Source organism: Mesocricetus auratus, unplaced genomic scaffold (genome assembly GCF_017639785.1).
Source record: "Mesocricetus auratus isolate SY011 unplaced genomic scaffold, BCM_Maur_2.0 Super-Scaffold_100004, whole genome shotgun sequence".
Classification (NCBI taxonomy): Eukaryota; Metazoa; Chordata; class Mammalia; order Rodentia; family Cricetidae; genus Mesocricetus; species Mesocricetus auratus.
Genome location: NW_024429189.1, coordinates 29,200,679 through 29,220,726, shown reverse-complemented (window position 1 = coordinate 29,220,726; position 20,048 = coordinate 29,200,679). Strand labels below are relative to the sequence as shown.

The following is a 20,048-nucleotide window of genomic DNA, read 5'->3' as shown; positions in this document are numbered from 1 at the left end:
GTCCCAGAGTCTCCCAGCAAACTGGTAATAAAAGTAGCTCTTCAAGCTCGGGACTCCAATACTTTGCTCCACTGGCTTCCCCACAAAACTAGGACTTGGACCTAACCCACTGACGTTTATTAAGAAATCTGAAGCACCGTATAACTTTAAAAGAAAACAAAGTTGCTGCTTGCCCAGGAAACCTGTTTCGGGTCAAAGGCCATGGAGCTGAGTGTCCAGGAAAGAACATGGAGACTTCAGGCTCTGTGAAAGGAATTTTTCAACTAGGGCGAGGGCAACGGGCAACCGACTTCTCTTACCTGCTGTAGTTTGCCATACTGGGGAACACGAAGTATTCGGAGATGTGGAAGAGAGTAGTGTGGGAGAGGTAAATGGGGCATTTGAGGGGCAACTGAATATGCTGGAGAGGCAGCTTGGAGACATTCTCCTTTTGTCTCGCTATCCTCCCAGCCTGTGAGACCAAGGAAAGAATGGCTGAGGGGTGTCAAAGAAGAAAGAGTAGGGGACACTGCTGCTGTACAAACCCACCTAGCCGCAGCCACATGCAATGGTGTGTGTGTGTGTGTGTGTGTGTGTGTGTGTGTGTGTGTGTGTATACCGCACACCAACATACACTATGGAGGTCAGAGAACAACTTTGAGGGTTGAGCCCCACTTTCCACCTTATTTGAGGTAGGGTTTCTTTGCTGTTTGTTTTAGTTTGTTTGTTTGTTGGTTTTTTTTTCCATTTATGCCAGGCTAGCTGACTCAAGAGCTTCTGGGGCCTCCTCCCTCTGCCTTCATTTCCTGTGGGAACATTAAGATTCCATATGCTCATGCTACAGGCGCAGCTTTTCGGCAGGTTTGATGACCTCATGCACGAGTGGCAAGGGCTTTTAACCAATGAGACAGCACCCGAGCCTGTGATCTTTCTAAATTCCACTCCGAAAGCAGAAATAACCACCACTTTAAGGGTTTCTTTGTTGTTGTTCCCCATTGTTTGCCTTGCTGCTGCTCCTGCTGTTACTTAAAATGAAACAAAGCAAAACTTCATCCAAAGTTCACATGGTCAGATAGAATGTTGTAGCTGTGGCTTACATGCTGAAATTTCCCCTCTAGCCAACAGTGCCTAGCATGATAATTGTTAACTCTTTATCCCATGACTTGAGAAAGTCTCCAGTAAACCCTGTGACTGTGAAGCTGACCTCGGAATGGAAATGGCTTTTGGGACCCCAAATCTCCTGTGCTGTACTGCTGTACTCTGATTTGTCGGCAATGGCTGCTTAAGCTTCTCCAAGCTAGTGCCGCTAACCACTCCCCGACATGACCGTCTCTGCCACACTTCTTCCTCTTTGCAAGACAACTGACCAGTGTTTCACTGTGCTTTCTTGTATCACATGTAAATCCTGGCCCTCACTCTCGGGTGTATAAGAAACACAGAACCACACTGTTTTTAGAACAATCTGAGTTTCCATCCCACTAAGGTGACAGAACTTTCTATCTCCACCTTGGTTGAGATTTCCCCCAGCTCTGGGAGAGTGCTGGGAGATCAGTCAGAGAGACACCATCTCCAGTCTTCAGTTTCCACTGCTAATTCTCGTTCTCTCTTGTCCACACCTGCTAGACATTGAACCCGGAGCTTTGGCTTGTCCCTGGAGCCGTGTCTGGTTTCCTTCAGGTGTTTTACTTGGTGAATCCCCAGCCTCTGTCTCTCCTGGAGGTGCCGCAGTGGGGCTGGCCACAGGTTTCTCCACCCTCAGAAGCCAGATCCTCTCTTTTCTCCACCCCCGCCTTCTCGGAAGTGTTCCCATCTCCACTGATGTACCTCAATGAGGCAGGCTTCCACAGAAGGCTCGGGAGAAGTGGTTTTTAAGTAGACTCCCCTTTGCTCGGCCGCAGGAACTTGCCCTGAGCCAGAAGAGCATAGAGCCCTGCCTTCACAATCCGTGAGGGGAAGGAGCTGAAGAGAGAGCAGATTCTGATGGCATGCCGCTGTTCTGTGGGCTCTAAAGCTGCAAGACAGCGGTGTGGTCCCAGGTAGACTCAGGATACTTTTTCATTGGCTGCAGACCACTTGTGGAAGAAAAGGGGGAAACTAAGGAGTTGCTTTATAAGCAAGACCGGGAAACCTTCCATGAAATAGCAAGATCAGGTGCACACCCTACTCCCTACCAACACGGGACAGCCCATTTCCGCATCCCCGCCTCCACAGTGTGGAGTGGATGCAGCCTTACAAATGAGAAATCTAAAGTAGCAGAGTTAAATAATTTGCTCTGATCTCACGGCAGAGGCAAGGTATGAGGCCAGGCAGACTGGCTTGAGAGCCCTTGCTCTTACTACACACTGATCCTCACTCCTTTTAAGACACACGAGTCTACCAACCCAAGGGGCAGGGCAGTCCTGTGCTAACCACTCTCCTCAGCAAACAAGCTGGACCAAGGTGCGTTGGTCACGCATGACCCGGAATCCTGAAACGCCTTCCTTCGCTGTCTTGACCCAGGTGATGATTCGTTCACCATCGTCAATGAAAACACGGGCAAGTGCATCCAGCCGCTGTCTGACTGGATAGTGGCGCAGGACTGCAGTGAAACCAGAAGCATGCTCTGGAAGTGGGTGTCGCAGCACCGTCTCTTTCACTTGGAATCCCAAAAGTGCCTTGGCCTAGACATGACCAAGGCTGCCGATAACCTGCGGATGTTCCGCTGCGACTCCAGCGTCTTGCTGTGGTGGAAGTGCGAGCACCACTCCCTGTACAGTGCTGCCCACTACAGGCTGGATCTGAAGGACGGGTATGCCACAGCCAGTACAAACTCATCTGCCGTCTGGAAGAAGGGAGGCTCCAAGGAGAACCTTTGTGACCAGCCTTACCGTGGTGAGTACAGGGACTTTGACCCTCTTGCTGCAATGGTTGTTTAGTTTGGTATTAGATGTCACACCCAGCTTGGTCCTGGAAACCTGACTTGGCTCGGGTGAGCTGTATGCAGTCTGATGGAGTGGTTCTAACTGCTGAAGCAACCCAGAACCCCGGTGCATTTATTAGGAATAGTGTAGGGGCAGGGGCTAGCTAGCCTGATAGGAGGTCCCTGTGGACTAGCACTCTCAGGCTATAAACATCCAGGCGAAGGAAGCTGTAGTTGCTGGTTTTTTGCACACAGTGGTCAATCGGTGCTAATCACTTGCTCTTGAACTACAGGAAAGCCTTGTCTTTCTCAGCCTGATCCACATAGAGAAGGTTTTGCCAACTTCCCATGGGACCCATGTCAACAATACACATCCACCCAGGCCTTCCTCAGCTCTCCACGACTGAGTTTAAAAAGTCACAGTGACCAGGCACTGTGAGCTGCAGTCCTACACACCTGTGAGGCTGCTGGGTACCCAGCCCATCTCTATCATAGATAGGGCTAGAAAAGCCTTTTGGTGTGGTAAGCCTAGGCCTTGAATTCCTGTGTCTCGTCTGTTTACTTCCTATGATGTCATTCTGAATGCTAGGAAAGAGGGAAATATAATACTGATAGGAAATACTTCACATAGGCTAAAGGCACATAATCTAAGAGTATTGATCTAATCCTAAATTTAAAAAGAAAATAAGAAAGAAAAAGAAGTGTTTTTTTTCATGCCTAGGAAATTAAATATGATGGAAATATTTTGAAAGTCTCATGTGGGTTTTCATTTTTGGCATAGGTACCACATGTTGCTCTTTGTATTTATGATTTGACGTTTTAAGTGTGAACTTTCATTTGGTCATTTCCAAAAATAAGTGTATGAATATTTTCGTGGCATTTGCTCTAGATTGTAATGAGTCTTCAGTTTTAAAACAAAACAAAACAAAAACATACTTTTTGAGAATTTAGTGCAATGTTTTTTATCCTTTTTACTCCCAGCTCCTTCTCCAGATCCTTCCTAGACCCTTCTTCTTAGTTTCCAAATTTATGTCCTTTTTTTAATAACTCACTGACTCCAATTTGTGCTGCTCATGCAGTCCTAGCTGTGGGACCTTCCTCTGGAATGTGGTAAACCTGCCAACACATCCTTGAAGAAAACTGACTCTCCCTCCCACAGAAGCCACCAACTGTCCGTAGCTCCTCAGTTAGGGATGGGAGCTCAAGAACCCTTCCTATGCCAAGCTGGAATGTTGACTGGCTTAATCTTGCTTGACCACATCCACTGTGAGCTCATGGGGGCAGCAGGCTTGTCACGTGCAGAAGACACTGTTTCACTCCCATCCCTCCCGGACCTCTGGCTCTTTCTTCCCATTCTCTCTTCTGAGATGGTTCCTAGACTTGAGAAGGAGGTGTGCTAGGGATGTCCCGTTTGCGGCTGAGCAGTCTACTTGGTCTCTGCACTTGGCCAGTTGTGAGTTCTTGCGCTGACTACCAACACGACCTCGCAACAAGACTTCTGTAATGGGGTCTGAGAGCTGTGCTACTCAACAGGCAGACAGATACAACTTTAAGTGGTGGTTTTATATTATGTCCATTTTCACAGAATAATAATAGTAGGTTCCTCCTGGGATCTGTGAGCTCTCCAACCATAGGTTCTTGACCATACTTCCATACCAAGCATGCATTTCCTCCAGGGGAGTGGGCCTTAAATCTGATCAGGAATCGATTGGCTCAGGATGTAATCAGGAATCATTACATTGTTGACCCTGTCCTACCCAAAGACATGTTCTTGCTACACTGGTCTTCATTGCAGCTCATTGCATTCATAGCTGGGTAAACCGTTGACTGAGTCCCTCCCACACCCAGCAGACTAGAAAGCATCTTCCAGTACTTTGAAAGCTACCCAGCAAGGTGGAAACTTCCTGCTCTGTACCAACTTGATTCCTCCGTGTCCTGTGACCAATGCGTGTGGCATCTTCAGCAATAGGTCTGACCATCGAGTTCTGTTGGGCCACCAAGATCAAACTCAATAGCCTGATTGTTTTGGCGAGCTTTGTGACACCTCTGACCAACAGCTTCAAGGGGAGTATCCCTCACTGAGCCTTTTATTTGCAGCCTATGGCTTCTGTGTAGGGTAATACCAAGTAAATTCTTGCATGTGAAAATATGTAGATACTTATTTATATGAAACTTCTATTTTGAAAGTAGGTTTTATATGGCCTTTTTACGCTTCCTGTTATTTTTCTCCCAATTCCTCCTCCGCTCTAGCCTCCCACTCCTCCCCACTTAAATCTCCCATTATTCCTCCTTCCACTTCCATATCGCCTGCCTTCTGCTATCCCCCCTTCCTTAAGATCTTTATTCGCTCTTCCTGAGTCCGTGGCCACAGTCAACATAAATGGATTTAAGATAAAGGATGTTATCTTAAGTCTGGCCACCAACTTAGAATGGAAACTTAATTCCCCATTTTAACCATTGTCGGCTCAGATTTTGCTGCTTAGAGAATCTCTATTTCTTGTGAAGGTCAAAAAAACTTTCCAGGAGTGTCTGGTTCTTCCCTTAATGAAGACGTATTAGAGACTTGGGGGATGGGGTTTTCCTTTCCTCTCACGCATGATCTTTGAATCATTAAATTGTTTCTCTTGGCCAGCTTCCTTTGGAACTTCCAGATTGTTACCTGAGGGCCAGGGCTCAGCGTGGAAAATGCTCACTGTGCAAGCTTGAGGATCCAGAGTCTGAATCCTCAGCATCCATGGAAATTCTGGGTGGGTGTGGCAGCCTGCTTATAATCTCATTGCACCAGAGATAGAGGCAAGCAATCCCTGGCCAGCTAGTCTAGGCCAATCAGCAAACTATGGATTCAGCTGAGTTGGAGAGTGACCAAGGAAGAAAACCAGTGTCAACGTCTGACCTCACACATGCACACAAGTGTGTGCCCACACACTCTCACACATACATACAAACATATATACACCACAGAGAAGGAAAGAGAGGGGGAAGGGAGGGCATAGGGAGGTGGGCAAGCAGAGAGAGAGAGAGAGAGAGAGAGAGAGAGAGAGAGAGAAATCACAGGGGAGAGACCTAGCTGTTGCTTGAACTTAAAGCAAATGCTTTCTGGATACCCCTTAAAGAAAAGCTTACATATTGTGCAACTAGAGTCCCTACCATGGCAACTAAAAGAAGGCACTGAACCGGAAAGAAGGCTTCAGATTGCATTTATTTCTGTTTGTTCGGGATCAGGAAGGATCATCTCCATGACAGAGCCTTACTGTCCTCCTGCCCTCAGCTCTTTTGAGACAACAGTTGTAATCTCAGACTCCCTCAGACACTTAGGTGTCTTCATTTCGCTGAAGCTTGTTTTCTTTCTGACTTTTATGTGTTTCACTTATGTGTTAATAACATTCACACAGCTGCTAAAGTGACCAGCAACACAAAAATGGGGATGGGGGCCTTGAACCCTCCACAGCAGTGCCTGGGAGAGGGATAGAGCCAGAGGCATAATCAACAGGCTGGATTTGTTTCTTTACCTTTCCAAATTTCATACTGGAAATGCTAAAATCTTTTTAGATACTTAGTGTTCTGCCTAATTAAGATTCACATCAGGAGCCGGGCAGTGGTGGCGCATGCCTTTAATCCCAGCACTCGGGAGGCAGAGACAGCCTCCAAAACAATACAGAGAAACCCTGTCTCATAAAAACAAACAAACAAAAAAAACAAAACAAAAAAGAAGATTCACATCAGATTTTAATTTGCACAGAGGCTAACGCCAAAACCGCCACCCTTCTCAGAGCCGCTTAGTTTCTACAAGTCCCTCTTGACTTGTCCTGCTTCCTCCTCCCGCCACTCACATTTAACCAGTTATTAAGTCCTGCCAATTCTAACTTCTAAAACTTACCCGGGCCCCTTCCTATTGTAAAGTGAGGGATCTTTTCCAGGCCTGCTCTAGTTCCTGATACTGGTCTGTTCCGAACCCTTATCAAAATAAGAATAAGGAAAGTAGGATAGTCAAGTCCCAACCAAATAAGGTCCAAGGTTACCCAGCTTGTTGTATAAAGCCGGGGATCAAAATTAGGACTTATTTCTCCAAATAGCAGTATCCTGTTTCTCCTTTAGCTTTTATAGCCTTTTTTTTTTACTTTGACTATATTAACATTTATTTATCATTATGTTTTGGGTTTCCTCGGACTTCATTGTATAAATCATCTTCATACTGAAAACGCTTTAACTGTAAATTTTTTACGCATGAATTGCTTTTAGCTAGCTCTTGTATATACAATTATATCATAAGATGTCTTGACCCAACTAGCACCTTCAAATCACAAATGTTTGTTGATATATGCAGAGGATGGATTGAACTGTGAACTCTATGTGCTCTTGGTGACTCTTTGAAGCCTGCCAAACTCTTTAACTATTTGTCTAATTGCTAAAGCAATTCCTTTTCCATAAGCACCTGATCTTACAATTTGTGTCAATGACACATTCAGTTGTAGGTCTGAAGATGTTGTCACCCCAAATCCACACATTAGGAGAAGAGTCTTGTCAGGAGGGCTTGCTTACGAAGAAAACCCATGGGATGCAGGTGGTCCATCAACAGCAAGGGGACAAATGGGAATAAAATGCCTAATTAACAGAGAGCATCCATCAACTGCCTGCATCCAGCATGGCTGCTGTTTGCTTAGTGGTTTACAAAGCACCGTGTGACCCAGAGAACTGTATAATGACAATCACCTTTGAGCTGTGTGTACTTGAAACCTGTATAAGCAATCGATGGTGTAAAGTTGTTGGTGTGTGTCAGTGAGTAGTCAAAGAGGCTGTCCTTATACAAAGAGCCACCAAATGTGTCCTTTTAAGTACTCCTCAGAAGTGGGGATTTCACAAGCAACTGTGATCTCACAGGTCTGTGGTGAGAAACAAGTACAGAAATGTGTCTGAAAGCCCTTTGCACACGGAAATAAAACGTTTCAGGGAAGCCCGGTGGTCCCAAATCAGCAGCATTACATTGCATCTCGTTCTGGGATTGTCCACTCAGAACTGTAATAGGGAAGGAAAATTTGTGATATGCCTTGGGGAATTTTTATTCTTTTGGTTTTGGTTTTTATGAGATAGGATTTCCCTGTGTAGCTCTGGCTGTCCTGGCACTCGCTCTGTAGACCAGGCTGACCTGGAACTCAGAGATTCACCACTGCCTCCCCCGGTATGTGCCTTGGGGAATTTTCTGATGTGGTCAAATTTCAAACATATGCAATGAACATGCTCCTTTTAAAACCACACTCTAGCAGAACTGTTCTCTGGAAAGCCATTTATGTGCAGAGGAAAACAAAATCAATGACCTGCAAAAGACTTTTTCTTCAGAAAAGTCCCCAGATGGTTCTCACTTCTTTTGTTCTGCAGCGTGACACCTTCCAAACTTCAGTCTCCGCTTCAGGCATATGACCACTGGAGAATAATAAAGAACATAGATGGAATCAGATGCTATCTTAGCCATACTTTAAAGCCAGCCTGTGAGACTTTCTGAGGGACTCTAGAAGCCTGATGAAGGTTAATGAAATCTGATGACTGTACTCTCCCTAATGGCCCTTCTTTCATTGCATAATAACCAGAGTTTTGAAGATACTGAAGCTAAAGAAAAAAGGTGACAGAAATAGATACACGTTAGCTGCTCTATAAAACATGTTTTCAAGAGGACTGTTGTTGGAATAGTACACACCACTTCCCCTGGGGTCCCAGGCATATCTGCATTGTGTTTATTTTCCAGTGCCTCGATGGGGACCAGAGAAAGTTATTAACATGAAAGCTAGATCTGCCACCTCACTGGCCACCAGCTTCTCCCATCTCTGCCCTGTTAAGGCCAGTTCTTCTTGCATAACCCAAATTACCATGTTCTGATTCTCTCTAAACATCTACTCAGGAATCTAGCAGCTCTCTTCCTACTCTTTCTCAAAAGGGCCCGAGGAACGTTGATGCCACGTGGACGCCAGATATGGGCGTGGGGGTAATTGAGATCACAATAAAGGGATGTCAGATATTTATTGGGGAAACACTCACAAATATTAATAAGGTAGAGAGCCGCCGTAGTCTTTTGCCCTGGGGACGCTGGAAGCTGCTCTCAGATCTCTAGCTTCCACCCAAGAGATCAAGCAAGCGTCTCCTCTCTGTTTATCAGTCCACAAGTAGCACCTCAGACCACGCCCTAGGAGCCAGTACCCCAAAAGCTATTGACTGAATGAATTCCCACAATACCACCACCTCAATTCTGTGATCTCCTTTGTCCCGCTACTTACACAAGTGGTTCCAGATATTTCTTTGACCCTGCACTCACTAAAGAAATGGAGGAGAGTTGAATCTCTGTTGAGACAGACATTTTGAGGAAGTAGCTGTCTCTACCACCCATGCTGGACTCATTCTCCTCTGACTTGATCAAGGCTAGGGTCTTTCATTGCTTACATCACAGAAAAGGAATCTTACTCTGTCACCAAATACAGAGTGGACAACTCTTGATGTAAACACTGCTATTCTTGGTTTGAAAGACAGAAACTCGGCTTGTCTCTAGGCACACAGAAGACTTCAGCTTTCAAAGCACATACCCAGTCAATATCTGTGCTCTTTCCACACACAGTATATTATAGCCTGCTCAGATACTGTAGGCCCATATGTGAATCCAACGCTCTTTCTTTTAAAAGTTTTAGAAATTAGCTATCCTAAGATGATTGTTTGGCTTTTAACTCTCTACTGCTTCCTCCCCATCCTGCAGAGATATATACCAGAGATGGGAACTCCTATGGGAGACCTTGCGAATTTCCATTCTTAGTTGGTGAGACATGGCACCATGACTGTATTCGTGATGAAAATCATAGTGGGCCCTGGTGTGCCACTACCTTAAATTATGAATATGATCAAAAGTGGGGCATCTGCTTAAAACCAGGTATGTATGGGCTGGTGAGCTCCAACAGCAAGAAGGGAGTACCTTTTATATGAGGCGGAGGGTGGGGGGAGGAGTTGAAGATGAATTGAAAGTGTCTGCAATAGATGTCATCCTAGACTAGGAACGTGCATTTGCAGGAAGGGGAAGAAGTGTGCAGCTTTGAATTTTGCTTGAGAAGCAGGTCAAGAAGAGAAGCAGGCCAGTTTGTGTCACGGAAAACAAGGAGGGGGAGGGCTAAGGATGTTCATGTGTGTCAGGCAAAAGTGGAAAGGGCATGAGCAGATGGGAAGTTGTCTTCAAGGACATGAGCAGATGGGAAGTTGTCTTCGAAAGACAGTGGGAGAAGAAAGTGGAATGCAACTCGAATAGAAGGAAATCACCTTGGTGCCTTTCATGAAGCAACAGCTACAGATGGGCTGAGAGACCGTATTTAGGATGCAGACTACTTAAAGTGTGTTTGTACCTCAAGTGTATTTGTGGCCTGAAGTCAAGACTGGAAGAGAGGGAGACGCAGATCTTTGACCCTCTTGGAATTAGTGAGAATGTTGGCTCTGCCATGCCCACGTGTTGACAGGAGTATGTTTGCTGGTAGCTTCTTATGAGAAGCACACTGTCCGGGATATAGTAAAGTGTTCTCTCCTCTCTATGGAGGGGGCCAGATCAAAGGAGTGTTCGTGTTATTTTCTGATGTTCTTAGCAAACAGGTGAGAATTACAAAGGATTACAGTAATTGGAGTGTGACAGATGGTTAAGAAATACTAAATGCCAAGTGTGATAGCTAACACTTTTAATCTCAGACAGGAGAATGGTGAGTTTCAGGTCAGCCTGAGCTACAGTAGTGTGAGAACACTGTTTCAAAGAAAAATTCATGACAGTAAATAGGCTGAGAGAACCTATAAAAAAGAGGAAATGAACTTTAGATGTAATAATAGTAAGTAATTAAATGGCCCCTGTCTTAGTTAGGGTTTTTATTGTTGCTACCAAACACCATGATCAAAAAGCAAGTTGAGGAGAAAAGTGTTTATTTGACTTACACTTTCATATTACTGTCCATCACTGAAGGAAGTCAGGACAGGAATTTAAACAGGGCAGGAACCTTGAGGCAGGAGCTGATCAGAGAGCCATGGAGGACTGCTGCTCGAACCGCCTGCCTCTGCCTCCCAAGTGCTGGGATTAAAGGCGTGTGCCACTAATGCCCAGCTTTTTTTTTTTCTGGCTTGCTTTCTTATAGAACCCAGAACTACCAGTCTAGGGATGGCCCCACCCAGATGGGCTGGGCCCTCCGCCATCAATCATTACTTAAGAAAATGCCTTACAGCTGGACTTAAAAATTTTACTTGCTGATCCCAGGTTCTACTCCCTCCCCCTCCCATACCCCCACCTTACACACACACACACCCTTTTGCTTCTCAGAAAGGACCAGGCCTCTCATTGGGAGACAATGAAGTCTGTCCCATCACCACATTGAGACAGGACCAAGGCCTACCCCCTGTGTCTAGGCTGAGCAAGGTATCTCTCTATAGGAAATGAGCTCCAAAAAGTTAGTCCATGCACTAGGGATAGACCCTGTTGTCACTGCCAGTGGCCCCACAAACTGCCCAAGCCATCCACTGTTGCCTGCATTCAGGGAGCCTAGTTGAATCCTATGCAGGTTCCACAGCTTACAGCTAGATCGTATGCAGGCATTTTCTCGGTTGAGGTTTTCTCCCTTCAGAAGACTCTGGCTTGTGCCGAGCTGACATAAAACTATCCAGCATGCCCCTCCAGGTGTCTGGTAACATCTACTGAAAGCCATTCAGTCCCCCATAGTGTCTCTGTGCAAAAGGAACTGCGATCCTCCACATTCACGTAAAAGCACAGTGAGGCAGAGGTGAGTTACATAACTTGGGTAAGATCACAGGGACAGCCAGTGAATCCCATCAGAGCTAGGATTCAGTTCCAAGAAACCTGGCTGTGAAGCTGTTGCTCCAGATGGCTCTATTCTCCTACCCCTGGGAAAAACAGTCCGGTGGTATTGTATGCTGAGAATCTAAGACCACTAAGCATCTGACCAGCTTGAAGAAGTTAGACAGGGCCAGTGATTCCATGCATGGGTGCACCAGGATCAGTTCGAATGTTTGATTCAGTGGCTTTGGGTGGAACCCGAGAAGTCCCACCCAGGTCATGCTAAAGATGCTGGTCTGAGGACCTCTCTTTGAGAGTTGCTTTTTTCCACCAAGGCTCAGTGTTTTTAAACACCTGGGATCTAATTAGAATATAAAAAATACACAATGTTTGCTTCGTCTTGTAATTTATAACAAACAGATTGTGGCTATTCATGTAACTGTTTCATATAATTCTCACTATAGATTGGGACAGAAATTTTTTAGGTGAGAATTTTCTCATGAGAGATAGTGGTCCAGATTGATGGAGACCACATGTATGTGAAGCCTGGTGGAGAGGCCAGTCTTCCTGGTGCTCATTCTCCAGCATATTTACCTACTCTGCCTTGCTGCCTTGACTGAAATGGATCTGTGTTCCTCCTGAGGGGAGGGCCGCACGAATGCATCCATGCATCTACCAGAGTTACGTTTTATGAGAGAAAGCTGAATCCTCAAATCTGAGGACTGCTATGCCATGGAAGTAGTGTGGAATAGCAAACACACCGCCACCCCACTGGAAGCTTCTGGCTTTACAAAGAAGAGGCTTATCACTGACAATAATGAACATGCCCACAGTTCACCCTATTTTAATCCCCACCGAGTGACATGATCATACCTGTTTTCTATGCTGCAGAAGACTGGGTAAATTCAGAAGCCACAGAGGTCCTAATTATATCTCTGCCACAGACACCTGTAGGTCTTTGTCTCCATCTATGCCTTCAGCAGTGGATATCTGAGAGCCTCTCTGGTGTATAGGTTCATGAGTCCATTCAATGTGCACCTAGTGGTAGGGAAGCCTCTTGTTAACCCCTGGGTGGAACTTAAGTCATGTGACCTAGCCTGAACTGGTTTTTCCTTCTCTCTCTCTCTCTCTCTCTCTCTCTCTCTCTCTCTCTCTCTCTCTCTCTCTCTCTCTCTCTCTCTCTCTTTCTCTCTCTCCTTCTCTCTCTCTGTCTCTCTGAGACCAGGTAGGAAATTGAGTACATTTCTGAACTACTTATCTCAAGATCTAGATAACTCAGGGTGCAACTGGAAGGTTCTTTATTTGAAACACAGATCTCTATATCTGTAAAGAATATGCCATGGGCCTGGAGAAACAGCTAAATGAGTAAGAGTGCTTGCTATGCAAACATGAGACCTTGAATTCAAATCCCTGGCACTCAAGTTTAAAACTAAAAAGCCAGATATGGCTGAGGATGCCTGCCAGTAACCCCAGGGTCGTGGAGGGTGAAGACAGGAGGGCTCAGGGCTTGCTGACTGCCAGCTGAGCTTCAGGTTAAGTGACAGATACTGTCTCAGGGGAAGGTGGGGAGTGACAGAGCAAGATACCTGGTGCCTCCCCCTGCCTCTGCTGGCACATGTACATGCTAACACAGACACCTGCAGGCGCATGTGTGCACAGGTACCACGTACACACAGAGATACATACTGTGGACGTTCTGTATCGTACACTTATGTGTATATGCATTTGTAATGTGAGTTCTATAATATTAATTCTATTCATGTATTCAAACATCTATTCAAATATTAAGGAGAAATTTGGACTGAATTTCCAAAATAAAGGAGTCACCATGCTCCATATCTTAGCCATTTAAGCAGCATGACTCTATACACACATGCTTACAGTTCCTTCTCTGCAGGCTGTAGACAAGCCTGTAGACATCTTTGCCAAGTTCTAGTGAGCATGGTTTCCATTGGCTCGGTGTTCCACACCTGTGTTTACTAGACTCCCATATTCAGGCAAAGGGCACAAAAGCACATCAGTAAAAATAAGGCAGTGTTGTTATCAGGGGGTACAGGAAAGGTGGAAAATTTGACCAGCTTGAGCCATTTGGTGTTCTCTGACTTGCATTCCAGTGCATAATGAAAGGGTCAAAATATGGTCCATGCAATGACTGCCTCCGTTTTGGCACATGCTAAGAAAATGTAAATTGAATTGCATATCTTGTAAGCACTCCAAGTAACAGAAAACATGCCCTTATTTTATGATCACTAATTTATCTTTTTATCAACAGAAAGTGGCTGTGAGGGTAACTGGGAAAAGAATGAGCAGATTGGAAGTTGCTACCAATTTAACAACCAGGAAGTTCTTTCCTGGAAAGAAGCTTATGTTTCCTGTCAGAACCAGGGAGCTGACTTACTGAGTATCCACAGTGCTGCCGAACTGGCGTATATTACGGGTAGGTTTAACTTGCACATGGTGGAGCAGATAGCTGGGATTGTAGAGATGCTTCCTGCTTCTACATGTCATATCCCGGCAGGCTCTTTTGATATCTTTTCTCGACTCTCTTAAAATTCAACCTCTATACAGGCATAGATGTGTATGTGTATGCATATATACCTATATAACTTTTCTGGCTGGTCTCTCTTAAAATTTAAACCTTAGCACTGAAGCCTGTAAGAGAGAGAGAGAGAGAGAGAGAGAGAGAGAGAGAGAGAGAGAGAGAGAGAGAAAGAGAGAACGAGAGAAAGAGAGAGAGAAGAATGAATGTAAATATAATAATTGCATGTGTTGAAATGCATCTTGTGATAGAAACTAGAGAGAAACTGATACTTAGAGACATGTATACAGATACAACAGGATGTATATTTGTAAGTATGTATATACATATACATCTATGCATATAACAACAATTAATGGAAAATGAGGCCATGAATTTGAAAGAGAACCATGAGAGGTTTATGGAACAATTTGGAGGGAGGAAAGGAAGTGGTAAATGATGTCATTATAGTATAATCTCAAAAAATAAAAGAGATAATTTTTAAAAAGTTGTAAAGTGAATTAATAACATGGATATGCAGAGTGGATTTTGTTTGGTCTCATTTTGTCTTCAGGATAGTGGAAATTTAAAACATTATATACCTAATTACGTGTATTTATCATATATAGTATATGATATATTATTGTGTATTTATATATAATATATATTATGTATATGAAAATACCATTCCCAAACAGCCTTTGAGTTTGACAATCAGTGGTTAATTGATACTGGGAGTCTATTTCCAGAAATAAATGAAGAGGAAACCTTCCCACGTAAGTCCCACGTAGTCTAAAAGGATTTTCTTTAGACTTTCTGCCTGTCTTGAATCTACCTAGTTTTTTCTTTTGAGTTTTATTGTTGTTGTTAATACATAGAGGGGTGGTAGATCTGGATTTTTTGGACCAGTCTTGTCTCCCATGCCGCTGATCTTCTCGTGATCTGGAACCAGCCAGTTCATCCTAAAACTTCAAAAGAGGAACCCGTAAACCTCAGGGCAGGAACAGTTCCTAGTTTGCCTTCACCCTGAGTTTATTCATTGTGAACTACCTTGAACTGTGCCCCAAGGCCAGGACATCTCCAGGTTAGGGCATTTGAAGCCTTTCTGATATAGTTGAAGAGGTCTTCCTGGGCTTACTCTAGATTAAATTAGTAGCCTTGTCATCTCTCTGTGGAAAGAGGAACAGAAATATGTAGTCAGATCTGACCTGAACAGAGGTCTCAGGTCAGTCCAGATGTGTCTGTCTCACAGTCTATAGAATAGGAGGACATGGGCTGGAGAGACGGCTCAGAGGTTAAGAGCACTGGCTGCTCTTCCAGAGGTCCTGAGTTCAATTCCCAGCAACCACATGGTGGCTCACAACCATCTGTAACAAGATCTGGTGCCCTCCTCTGGCATGCAGGCAGAACACTGTATACTTAATAATAAGTAAATAAAATCTTTAAAAAAAGAATAGGAAGACATATTTGCACATTATATGTCATGAGGTCAATATTCAGAATTTGTAAGGAACTCAAATAACTAAGTTGCAAAATTTGACAAACAATGGGCTATAGACTTAAATAGGCAGTTCTAAAAATCCACAAAGCTAGTCAACAGATAAAGTTTAAAATGCTCAAAATAACTAACCACCAGACAAATAACACACCAATGCCACAGTAAGATTTCACTCCTTCACTACTACAATGGCTGTTATCAAATAATAATAACAAATGCAAATGAGGACAAATAGAACACTTACACACTGTTTAGAGAAGTGTAAAGCAGTGCAGCCATTCCTCAAAACATTAAAAAGAAGACAGCCCAGCAGCTCCTGTGTTAGATGTGCAGCCGAAAGGAAGTGAAAAGGGCATGCTAAGGGGGTACCTACTCTCCCGTGTTTATTGTAGCTCTACTCACAATGACCTACATAAATAGCCAATACCAACCAACATGGATTTCTACCAACCAATGAAATAAAGGCATATATCCACGAAATACTATGAAGCCATAAGAGAAAGAAAAACTGTCACGTGTGACAGTACAGACATTATGTTAAGTGAAATAAGCCAGGCACAGAAAGATGAATACCACAAACTCGCAGTCAGATGTGGAATCTAAAATCTTGATCTTACAGGAACTGAGAGGAGAGGAGTGGGGAAGGAAGGCTGAGGAGAACCCCAGGAGGGAGGAAGTTAAGGAATGGGGAGAGGTTGCTCAGTAGGTACAAAGTAACAGAACTAAATGGTGATGTTCTGTTACACAATGGGGTGGTTAGAGTTGACCATCATACATTGCATATTTCAAAAAAATTGGAAAGGATTTAGAGAGCTCTTTTCACAAAGAAAAGATAAATGTTATCACAAAGAAAAGATAAATGTTAACGTGATTAAGTGTGCCCATTTCCCTAATTTGGTCATTATACAGTGTATCAAAGTATCATACTGTGACCCATAAATACGTACAATTACTATGTGCCCATTAAAAACAGGAAAGAATACCTACCAAAAGAAGGAAAAAGAATACCTACCAAAGTGGACTTCCCCTTTCCTTTAGTCCAATCATCCTCATGATAGCAAAGGTGTCAATCGATACAACCTCAGACTGGTCAAAGTATTACCTGGGAGATAAGTGGAAAAAAAGTTTAGCTCGTGATAGTCCTGACCATACAAGCTGTCTCTGTCCCTTGTATCTATCCAACAAGTTCGCTTAGAACTAACTCGTTTCTCATTGACAGCCACTGAGTTACTGGTACGGTAGAAAACTTTAAATTCTATAATTCCAATGAAGCCAATACAAATTAGCAAGACAATGCAGTAATGAGACAAATTAAGGACTTTAGTTCAAAAGATCACATTATGTGTGTCCTTGCTGCCTGCAGGTAAATGCCAGGGTTATATAAAGCAGAGATTGCTTCCTGGGGAGTTAGGGGGCGGGGATAGCTGGGAAACCTTCACAAGAAGGATGCCCCTGAGTCTGCAGTGGTTAAAGAGATGGGTATTCCTTGGCATCCTGCTTAACCATGGCAAGAAAGTAGAAGTGAAAACAGAAAGCATTCCAAATATCTGGGGACATGGTTAAGGCTAGAGCAGCAGCAATATTCCTTAGTTTCCCAGGCTTCTTCCGGAATGCTGGGAAATCAGCCTCTTACTAGTGATTAAACCTTAAGTGTGTCCTGTAGTAGTGCTAGAGCTGTTGCAGGTGCCTCCTCAAGGCTCCTACACAAACACCCTTTCCTAAACAAAGTGTCTTTGCCGTCTACTTCCTTGAGAAAGATGGAGCAAACCCTGAGTTCCCACCCCACGCTTGCATCTGTATCTGTGGTCCCTCCAGCTTCTCCAAAACTCTTCCTTCTCCCCAAGGTCTTTATGTCTTACCAGCTGTTCTCTCACTTTCAATGTTATCACTACACCGACTCCTTTTCAACTGCCTGCATCCTGTGTAAACATCCACCATTGAAGATTTGCTTAATTCACTCCTGGTCCTGGGAGCCTGCCGCCTCTCTTAACCAAGCTCCTTTGCAACTCCCGAAAAGTCCTGCTTTTGCACTTGGCTTCTAAAGTATTCAGTGAGGTGAAAATTATGTATAACCAAAATTGAAAAGTCCTCATAATCTGGATATGTTTTCTCTCTGTGTAAACCCTGTAATTTATTATATATACATGTAGACATAATGTAATAATGCATTAGAAAAGTTATTAAGTAATTTACAGCTGAAAATACTCTAACAAATTTATAAAGATCCCCATCTTAATGTTTGTCAGCATCCTCTTTGTCATTCATAGACCATTTCATCAATTGCTCTGTCTCTTCTAGTTGGTCTCCAATTAATTTTTCAAATTCTTCCTTTGTGGTTTTGATAGTCTTTCTTTCCAGGGTCATGACCTCCTAGATGGTGGTAAAAATCCTTACAATCATTCTTTCCAGTTTTTCTTCAGTTGTATGGACCCATACAAACATGGGCACATCCATATTTTATATTCATACCAGGTAGCATATGGGTAATTAGACTATTAAAATTATATGTGCTTCCCTGTCCCTTCCCTTCTTTTGTTGATGACTTTGATTGTGAAATAATAAAACTGGATGATACATCTCCCTGACAACAGGGGAGAGAGAGAGACAGAGAGAGAGAGAGACAGAGACAGAGACAGAGAGAGAGAGAGAGAGAGAGAGAGAGAGAGAGAGAGAGAGAGAGGAAATACATAGTGAAACTGTCACTCTGAGAAAGTTCTTGTAACTCAGATGAAAGAGAACTAGACAAGCTATTTGGAAAGCAGAATTGAACAAATTTATTAGACATTTGTTTTCTCAAAAAAATAATGTTTTGTTGTCTAAGGAGCATTCTTCCCTCCAGCCTGGTCCCAGAGCTGCATCAGTCCCAAATGAACACACAGGACTCTATATTAACTACAAAGCCGTTGGCCACCTGCCATGGTTTCCTAATGGCTAGCTCTGACCTAATTATTAACCCATAATTACTAATATATATTTCTATAAGGTCTTATCTTATCAAGGACACAGCCTCATTTTTCCTCTCTTCCCGGGATCACATGGTGACTCTCTACTCTTGACTACTTTTCCCAGAATCCTCCTCAACACATAGTCCCACCTATCTTGCTTCTTTGTTGGCCAACAGTGCTTTATTCAGCAACCAATAGGACAACATACACACAGAAGGACTTCCCCCATCAGTTGTCTCTTAACATGACCTGCCTCTGTTGCCTAGACATCCCCATAGTTGGGTTCTTGCTTCAGTTAAGACCTTGTTTTCTGACTGTCAATAGAAACCTAGTCTGATTTATATAATTTTACCACTATTAAAAATTATATAATTCCATGTGTCTGTGATCTATATGTGTTTCTTGTGTTATTCTGGTTTGTTTGTTTTAGTTTTATCATTATTATTATTATTACTATTTTATATGCCTGTTTATGTGGGTTTGGACAGGTGTGGACGTGGGAGGCATTATCAGAGGGGAAACCATAATCAGAACATATTGTATAAAAGACCTATTTTCAATTTTAAGAATTATATAATTCCTACAGGAAAAGAAGACATTGCTAGAATTGTTTGGATTGGACTGAATCAGCTCTATTCTGCTAGAGGTTGGGAATGGTCAGACTTCAAGCCATTAAAATTTCTTAACTGGGATCCAGGTAAATGCTCATCCTCAATAATGTGTACAGAGTAAAAGCTTCAAAACAAGGAGCTTTCAACTCATCTGGAACTTTTAGAAGTTTCCCGTACTGTCAGATCTCATGGTTGCTTTCTCGGGATCTTTTTATAAGACACTCTTAACTCTGCTGTTATTTTAGCCAAGTTGAACCACACTACCAGCAAAGGAGCTTTTGCTTTAGAGCACCCCTAGTGTTTTGAGCTCAGAATGAGCCAGGCTGTGGTGGTGCATACCTTTAATCCCAGCACTCTGGAGGCAGAGGCCTCTGTGAGTTCGAGGCCTGCTCTGGTCTACAGAGCAAGTTCCAGGATGACCAGGGATTCACAGAGAAAGCCTGTCTCAAAGGAAAAATAAGTACAAAGAACAGAATGAACCCCATATCATAGCCAGGAACCATTCTACATCCCATAGGGTCTTGACTGCCAACGTTGTGTTTAGTCTACAGTTTGCTTTTAATGCTGGAATAGCCCTTTTTAAGTTCTTAGGTTTTTCCCACTATAGCACCTAAACACTAAGAACACAACAGCTGTATCTTATTATACAAATAAATACCTCAATGAAAATACCATCCTGCTTATCCAGAAACTCCTTCTACAAAAGAAAGGATGAGGAACGTTTTGAAAACTGAAATCTTGCTGGGCATTGGTGGCGCATGTGTTTAACCTCTGGAGGCAGAGGTGGCAGGCAGATCTCTGTGAGTTCGG

General features: G+C 43.6%; 1 protein-coding gene across 3 annotated transcripts in view; it reads left to right on the top strand.

The window, feature by feature from the left end:
• Window positions 1–20,048, top strand: part of Ly75 (lymphocyte antigen 75) — a 134,054-nt gene that overhangs the window by 4,299 nt on the left and 109,707 nt on the right. For all 3 annotated transcript variants that reach the window (XM_040744842.1, NM_001281884.1, XM_040744841.1), the window contains exons 2-5: window positions 2,479–2,850; window positions 9,612–9,782; window positions 13,939–14,103; window positions 19,214–19,324. In XM_040744842.1, the coding sequence (XP_040600776.1) occupies window positions 2,479–2,850; window positions 9,612–9,782; window positions 13,939–14,103; window positions 19,214–19,324 (819 nt within the window). The remainder of the gene's footprint in view (window positions 1–2,478; window positions 2,851–9,611; window positions 9,783–13,938; window positions 14,104–19,213; window positions 19,325–20,048) is intronic.